The sequence below is a fragment of the Melanaphis sacchari genome, unplaced genomic scaffold (assembly GCF_002803265.2).
Source record: "Melanaphis sacchari strain LSU unplaced genomic scaffold, SCAv2.0 Contig64_pilon_pilon, whole genome shotgun sequence".
NCBI classification, from domain to species: Eukaryota; Metazoa; Arthropoda; class Insecta; order Hemiptera; family Aphididae; genus Melanaphis; species Melanaphis sacchari.
In genome coordinates this window covers 2,396,431-2,406,089 of record NW_020271462.1, presented here as the reverse complement: position 1 = coordinate 2,406,089, position 9,659 = coordinate 2,396,431, and the positions used below count along the sequence as shown (strand labels likewise).

At 24.3% G+C, this 9,659-nt stretch overlaps 1 protein-coding gene across 1 annotated transcript in view; it reads left to right on the top strand.

Moving 5' to 3' along the window:
• LOC112600452 (homeobox protein Hox-B4) overlaps positions 1-2,586 on the top strand; it is a 32,091-nt gene extending 29,505 nt beyond the window's left edge. Inside the window, exon 3 of the mRNA XM_025347679.1 lies at positions 2,153-2,586. Coding sequence (XP_025203464.1) covers positions 2,153-2,506 — 354 coding nt within the window. The 3' untranslated portion in view covers positions 2,507-2,586. The remainder of the gene's footprint in view (positions 1-2,152) is intronic.
• The last annotated feature ends 7,073 nt before the right edge of the window (positions 2,587-9,659 follow it).

Sequence of the window (9,659 nt, the reverse complement as noted above, 5' to 3'; positions counted from 1 at the left end):
GATTAGCTGCATTGCTATATTGTCATAAATAATAATGATTTAACTTTTAACTGAATAATAAAACTACATACAAAAATATGTTATGGTGGTACTTACTTAAAAATGATACGATAATACATTATAAGGTCAATTGATAATGATAACCATTTATTAAATTGATTGATAATGATAACCATTGTTAATCGATATGACAATTGGCAAACGAAAAGCTCTATTAATAAATACATATAGTCATATTTGGTTGTAGTTGCACTATGATAAATTATAAATGCAGATATACAACTCTAAATATTGTTGTTTGACCAAACATACACGATAATTAGTTTTATTCGCAAGAACGCCGCAAGTCGAAATAAGGCAGTCTTGAATTTCAGTGATAATTTGGATAAATTAAAATAAGTATACGCCATAAAGTGAATATGGTCTCTTGCATTGAAATACTAATCATTTAAATATTCAATACTGATACATCTCTATAGTGGCTAACAAAAATTATATTGAATGGCGTTCTGCATTTTATAGAGCTTATTTTTCTCTATTCAACAGTAGTCATAACTCAAAATTCATGAATTTTGAGTTGTGGCAGTCTTGTTCTAGCAGTGCGATATATCAATATATTGTATTAGACGTTATAATACATGATAACCTTACCTATCGATATTTGTACTCATGTATTACGGCTTAAATTTATATTATCCAAAATTTAAGTTGAAAATGCTGCAATAAAAAAGCTCATCATTATTAATTTCAGTCTAGTAATATTTAATTAAGTTTATGTATAAAACAGAAACTTTGCACATTTATAAAACTTTCTTCATACTATATTTGAAATTTTATAATTATATACACATTTAAATATTTATGGGTATCTATTTATGTGAAGAGTGCGTACATAAATTTGCATCACAGAGTCCCTTTCAGACATAGGTAATCCTTATTCTGTTAAATTTCCTGAAATGTATATATTATACAATTGCTAATTCAAACAGTATATGGATGTAGAGACTTAGAAATAACGTTGAGTGTTATAATTTCACCACGCTTTAACATTGCTTCAGAAAATAATTATTCGTGTTCAGTGTACATATAAAAATATAATATACCATCAAGAAATATGAAATAATTGAGAGAGTATATTTAAGTTGTAATATATCAGTAGGTTACACTATCACATACACATTATAATCTTTAAGTAAATAAATAATATTGAAGAAAAAAATGTGTATCTATAAATGCATACCTAATCATTTTAATTATTGGTACAACATTATATTGTTCGTTATTTATCAACATATCTTAATTAATCAGCTTATTCGTCAGTTTATGTAACTTGACAGTAGGACTCGGAAGTTGATGCATTTTGCACTTTTTTTGGAACTTATTAGATGACATTTTACTAGCTATAAATGTGTTTCATAAATATATGAATCTAAATAACTAATTTTTATATAGTATTTTTACTTTTTAAGTCATATTTGCATATTTTTTTTAGGTCATCAACTTCCGAGCCCTACTTATTAGTATAATTATTAGGTACTTCTATTCTTTATGTAGCCACCAGTAGGTTCAGTAGACCCAAGACTTGTCATATAACAAAAATAGTCAATAGATTATTATAGTTAAAATAATATAGTAATTTTGCAAACAATATACTTATAAAATATTTAATTGGGTTATTATGGGTAAGATACTAAATATTGTTGTATTAAGTAAATTATTAATTAAACATAAAATTTTTATCATTTCCATAGCTTATCAACTAATTTTATCTTTTAATACAATCCCAGTAAAAACATGTAATTATCCTTAACTTTGTATCTATTTACTACACCTATTTATAATAGATATAATTCTACAGGATACTAGAACTATACAACTAATTTTTTTAATTTTTATTATATTAAAACTCGTATTAATTATTATTTGAAATTTATAAAAAACCATAATTTTTATAACCAATATGAAAAATAGTTAAATATATATTGAATATTATAAGCTATAATATAAAGTTATATATTTGAATTTATTATTAACGATTAATGACATATTTATTAATTAACTTAATTGCAACTTAATTAGTATATATTAGTACAGATTTATTTATATATAGTTACAGATATTTTTTAGGTAATCTTAATATTTTATATTTTAGGTAAAAATTTGGTTTCAAAATCGCCGAATGAAATGGAAACGTAGTAAAAAAGCTCAGCAAGAAGCTAAAATATCTTCGCGAGATGATACAGCGTTGGATAAACGAGGAACCGTAAATATTCGAACATGCGGCACTGGGAGTAATGATCTACAAAATAACTCTAACATCAGATCTCCCGAAGAATCTCGCATAAAAATAGATTGCCCGACATCCTCCGCTGCCACAACAATTCAAACTCAATCCAATCATAACTCTACTGCTCAACTAAGCCATAATTATCACACTTTAAACAATATTAGATCACACGAACAAGATGGAAATTGCGAGTCGTTATACAGACCGTACGTATCATAACAGACTTTTGAGTAAATTTGTTTTGTACATAAAATTCCGATCAAAATAATAACAACGTTGGTCATTTTGTATTATAGACATTATTAACTGGTTTTAATTATTTTATAACATAATAAATTGGTCAAATCGATACATATTATACATAATATTATATATATATTTATATATATATCATAATACTGTACTATTGAATAAAATAATAATTTAATAACTTAATTATTTATTAACAAGAGAATTAAAAACTAATGTATTCATCTTAATACATTTCTAAACATTTAAAATTTATTTTGAAAGCATTATAGTTAACAAAACAAGTATACCTACCTAAATGTTTTTAATTTTATGTAATGAATATTAATCTGGGTTTCCAGTAATATATTTATTTAAAATAATCGTCTGAAATCGTTATCATAATTCGTAATATGATAAACACATTGTGCATACTCATATTATAGTAAAATATTGTTATTCACCAAATACATTTAGTTTTACATAAATTTAATGTTCTTTAAAAATATCGTATATTATTTATTTTAGTTTTACGAGAGAGATAATTGTATGTTTTTGTGTGACTGTTTTTATTCATACTTACTACCTACTTATTTAATATTATTATGAAATATTTTAATAATAGATAATATAAAACATATTTAATGGATAAATGATAGTACTCAATCAAAATCTGAAAATTGTATAAATGCACGCTTTATTCATGTGAATTGTAAATAACTAAATGATATGTGAATATTTAATAAAAATAAAAATTTCTGATTATATAAAATAAGAACGCTTTAATTTCTTATCAGAATTTGATGAACTTGTAATACATTCCATTACAATATTAATTTATTGACTCATTTATTTATACCTTCATGATATTTATACTTTAATAGGCATTATAATTTATCTTATTATCGGCAGATTACACAATATGTCTTGTGGATCTCGATTCTTTAAAAAAAATAAATTGAGTATTTTTATTGGTAATTATTACGTTGCCAACATAAACCTTACTACAATTGTATAATCTATGTGAAGTGTACCTAGTTCTAAATTAAACAATAATATAATAAAGTCAAGGTGTTAAGTAGTGATTTAACTGAAGCCACTGCAGGTTAATCAGGAAACGGCAATATAATTTTTACAATACAACTTTTGATCTACATCTCACAATAATCATTTCTTTTTTCAACTGTATTTTTTTTTATTTTATTTTATTCTATCTCGATTTTAAAAAACTTGTATTATTAGTTAGATACAAAAATAATAAGTATTTACATATAAAATGAAGTCCATTTCCAGGGGGGGGGGGGCATTAACTAATCTTCACCCCTTAAATACACTATAATTGTGTTAAAAACTTAAGGTATTACAATTAAATATGATTAGAAAGACTTAGACAAATCAGTTATAATTCATATTTCTCAATAAACATACATATAATAATTTTACATTTATATTATAGTTACATTTAAATGCATCATATTATCTTATAATTATATCCTATATGTGTAATATACCATATAGTAGTTACCACAGGTAAGTACCTAACTAATATTACTAAATCATTATGCAATACAACACCTAGCTATAACGGTACAAATATTGAGAAATCCTTGTTTAATTAATTTAATTAGGAGTATTATTAGTCTTGATGTTATGTAATATAGACGTATACAGATATCGCTAACTATACGTATAATCGTTAAAACATGTAACGATATTAATAATAATATAAATATTGAATTATTTCGATGTTATTCACATCATATATTTTAATAACTAAAAATCAAATTTTCGTTGTATGAATTACGTTATGGATATATCAATAATATATTAAGCGGCGGACTCATGGGATACCAGCAATGCAAATGTTATAATTTTTCCAGTGTTAGTGAGTTCAATTACTCAAATGTATTGTGTTATTAATAACATAATTTACACGATTAAAATATGTTTTCGTTAATTACAGTATAAATGCATTAATTCAATAGGTTAAATGTGTGACATTGATCCTAAATACATACATACGGACGATGGCTTCGTTAAAGAAAACAAATGAGCTAGGGCGAGTTTACAATTTCCTTCAGAGATTAAAAAGTGGTTTTATGTTAGGCGGAGCAAGCAAGCAGCGGTCCGCCAACGTGCCAATGTGAACAGGCGGTGTTTAGGGGGGAGGAGAGTTTTCGCCGCAGCTCTAATTAGCTCCAGATTAAAGTAATGTCGAGGGAGCTATTAGAGACATTTAGCTGTTAATTAAAACTGTTTTCCAGCCGGTCCAACTGCGGGCAAACGTGGTAGACACAGGGGAAAACGCTCGTAAAAACTTGTGATTAATGATCAACGAGAGAGGAATAAAACTATATTCTACTGGCTGGCCATTTGATGAAAACGACTATGGTATTGCTCTTCTTCTTCATTTTCACCCTCGTATAGTTTACATACACTACCCTAATTGAAAAAAAAAAAACCAAAATATATATTATTCAAATTCGATTGTTTTCTCTAGGTAAGTAGGTGCGTACATATACTAATTTTATAAACACGTGTTTTTACGTTACTTATAAAAAATTATTATTTTTATTTTCATAGATTTATTTTAAATTGAAAAAATAACCTAAATGAATTTATGATTAAACCTGAATAAAGAAATATATTGTTTAGTTTTCGTTGTATTCTATACCTATGATTTTTAAATATAACTAATTGTCTAATTGTATTTTCAATAGGTATAAACTAACGAATATGATTGTTACTTACAAAGTTATTAATACTAAGTACATTAAGATGATATTACACATTCAATTATAGGGATCAATATAAAAAAATTTAATAAAACTATTAAATGAAAATAATTATTTTAAATTTTAAATATAGTACCATAGATAGTTGTTGCTTAATTACTAAATTATATAAAAGTGGTATCAAGAAGGCTACCATTCGGTTCGTAGTCAGTCTTAATCCAAGATAAAATCTAAATGTTTACTATAAAATTAAATAAACTTTTACTAAGTAGCATTATTTTTTATTTTTTCAATATCACATTAACAAAAAAGTTATTCCAGTTTAAAGACATAAAAATAATGGATTCTAAAACAATAATAACTTTTTTTTGTATTATAGTAATATTGAAAAAAAATGAAATTCATGATGCATAACAAAAGTTTTTTATTTTTATGGTGCGATCACTTGAATTTTTCATTAGAACTGTATAGACTGTCTAATGTCTATACAGCTTAAATAGTTCTTAACCGTGCAAATTGAATTTTAACAATTTATGAACGTGTAGTGTCTTTTTATTGATATTTATAAGATGCTAAGTAAAAAAAAAAAAAACAATAATAATTTTAGAAATATAATATCATACAAAAACATTACATAAAAAAGTTTTTTGTATGTATACGATTTATAGCAGAGTAATACTTCTATATTCGCTTTTAACAATAGTTTATGATAGAAAATCAGAACTAATTGGTACTTTAAATTAGTCGAAATTAATAATTCTCAGTTAATTAAAAAAAAAATAAAAAAGAAAAATGCGGGTTTTTAATATAGAATTGACAAAATCTATTTACCTTTCAATATGTTTCTATGAATATCCAGAAAAAATTGTTTGCTTTATCAAAAAGTTAAAAATTTAATGTGAGCTTCCTCATAAGATAATTAAAATATAAAAGTTGAGCTTAAATGATTTCTTAACTATTTAAGTAAGTTAAAATTTTGACAAAATTGGTCAAATTCACGAAAATTTGCAAATTTTTTATAGTTTAAATTTTATAAATATTTAATTTTTAAAGCTATGCAATTAGTTACCATTTGAAATGCACAACAAATATTTAATTATCATTAAGAAGACATCGCTCCCGCATGTGTTTTCTTCGTCTTATACACGTACGATATAGTAAATTTTCGTTCACCAGTTTCAATAGTGTGTTTTTAATTTTTATTTGAGTAAATTGACTTATTATCAAATTTTTTTTAAAGAATATTATCTGTGTTCTCTCGTTGGTTTTTACGATATCTTAATTTTTAAGTGAGTTGAGAATATGAAAATTATGGTCATGGTTCACTTATAAATTAAAATAACGTAAAAAACCAATGAGAAAACAAATATAATGTTATTCACTAAGAGTTTGATAATAGGTCAATTCACTCTAATATGATAACTAAAATTACTAAAATTATTTTTATTGAAACTAGTGAACGAAAATTTACCATGCCGTTATGTGTAAAACGGAGACAATATATGCTAGTGCCACATCTTTCTAATAATCTTATGTAATTTGAACCTATATGGATTAAATTTGAATAAAACGAAAAATATAATAAACATCCTTATAGTAGTACACTCATATATGATATAGATTATAATTTTAGTATATTTATATCAATGTATTTTTTACTTACTATATTTGTAAATAAAATAATAAAATATGATGTTGTAGATTATGATACTTAACAAATAATTTAAAAGCCAACGGTGTTTTAGTTTTGTTGCAGCTAAAACGTTTAACAAAATTACCCCTAGGTGTATAATAACCATTAAGTATAATATAAATTATCTTTATACGATGATAAACCTACATACTTAAAGAGATTTAAGAACAGTATTAAATGTTAAATACAAAGTGGTCGGAACTCACCTCACTTCAATAATATTGATGCAATATATAGTACTGTTTTGTTATGTTGAATTTTAAAATGATGATAAATTTCAAATTATATATATATAAAGTAAAAGTCATAACAAACTATACATTTTCTATCGTTTGACAAAATTTTCCCCAAGAAAATTAAAGTATTGCTAAAAATGTGATCATAAGATATAATAAGTAGATATAATAAAATGAACAATCGATATCGATTTCTAGTTTTAAACTCACTTAGAATTTTAAAATTAATATTATTACGTTAAAACTAGGAAAAGAACATTTAAATTTTCTGTAAATATAATTTATTCTAAAAATATCAGTTTATCGTGGACCAGCATGTAATAGCAGTTGTCGCATCTAGGCATCCAGAGTTATTTTTTTGTGTAGAAAAAAAAATATAAAGAGTTAAAATAAAATTACAGACTAACTAATAAATTATTTAACACAACACATGAGTAAAGTATGCAAAGGAGATCAGCTACCTGTTCATAACCTAAACAATTTAGGAAATTAAGAGTGCGTTTAAAAGATGTCTATTAACAGTAACATGTATTACATTATTTATAAAATAATAATGTACTTCAATTTATCGGGTTAAATAGAAGTTTCATTTTTTTTTTCTCAAAGTTTTTATAAACTAATCAGTTTTGTATTTTCTAAGACTATAAATAAAATATTACAAAAAAATATATTTTGGCAATAATAAATAAATTAAATAATAAAACATAAGAAAGTATAATATGTACATTATACGTCCATAACATTATTAGTAAAGACCTTCTTTAAAAGTAAATCATCGTAGACTAGGAGGTAATTGTTTTAAAAAATTCTAACGGTATTGCATTGTGCCAAAGAACCATAACATAAAAAGTAGAGCCATCTTATAATCTCTGCGTTTCAGCCCGATAAACATTTGCAGGAAATTACACATCCTGTTATTAAAATATTGAAGGCACAGTCTTCTATTCATAAATTATCTTAAGAAAAAAAAAATAAATAAAATTACGAACTGTCAACTTGTGCTTACTGTCACAAAGGTAATTAATGTACAAAATATTATCGTTTCGCTGATTTCAAATGTATATTATAATAATAATACAAGTATACGACGCATTAACTATACATATTTTTCACCGGTGTGAGCGAATAGCGAGACGGCTCGTGCCCCATACAGTTACACACATAGGTATCTATTAGGTACCTATTATAAACGTTAGCAGGGAAGAGAAGGTAAACCTACTTATGCGAATTCGATATTCGTTCGTCTATATTGATATGTAATCAGATAATAAATAAAAAATAAGTGTTACATTCGATCCAATGCCATTTAAAGTATATGTAGATTACCTATAAGTTATAATATCATAAATGATAACAAATATACGAGTATCCATTATCCGTCTCCATGTTCTCGTTGAAGCCAGCGTTGGGTGGTACTATGCGTTCTTTGACGTCTATTAAAGTGAATAAATCCTAAGTTTAATAATTAAAAAAAAAAAAAAAATTAATAGTGTGAAATATAATTGTAATTTCCACCACAAAAATACATATATATCATATATATATTGTAATGATTATACTATTTATAAATATTTGTAGAGCCTAGGGATTATTTGACTCACTATGTATAAAAAAAGGTATTAATAATTTTATAGCTGCATTGATTCTTTTTTTTTTTTTAATAAAGTGTATCAGTATTCAGTAGTATTATTATACATTTTCGATAAACACCATAGGCATAATAGCCAATAGGATACAGTCGCTAAAATAAAAATAAAAATTTAAAAATCCTTTATGTATATAACTGATTTTATATACTTATGGTTAAAATTGTATACGTAAATTTATAAACATTTTTTTTAGATCCAAAGATCTTTTAAAAATATAAAAAATAGAACACATCATATGAGATTAAAAAGAAGAAACCATAAAAAAAAGAGATATATTTACATCGATACAGTTTATATAAGTATACATATTTTTAAATACATTAATAATAAAAGATAGGCCATAATATTTATTTATTTTAATAGTATATACATTTATATAAGCATATTATATTATTGCTATTAACTTTTCAGTCAATACCTCCTTACTTCAAAACAATATGAGTACATTTATAGTACCTAATAGTTTAAAATTAATCTATATAATATTTTGAAAAAGAAATCATGATTACTAAAATTGATAACATACTGAACAATAACAATTTTGTTATAATGTTTTAAAATTCTAACAAAATAATTAACTTTTACATGTATTAATTTAACGTTTACATACATAATTTCGTTCAATTTTATACTTCAAATGTACATTAAAATAATCTTAATAATCATGGTTATAAATTAAAATATATTTCTTAGATTTTTTTTAATTTCAGTATGAATGCGTTTTATGAGGAACCATACATTAGTTTTCAAGCCTAACCTAAAAAAAATTAAATATTTTATACATTTTTAACTAAAAAACAATTTACAATGTTTGCCTGTATTTAACCAAAT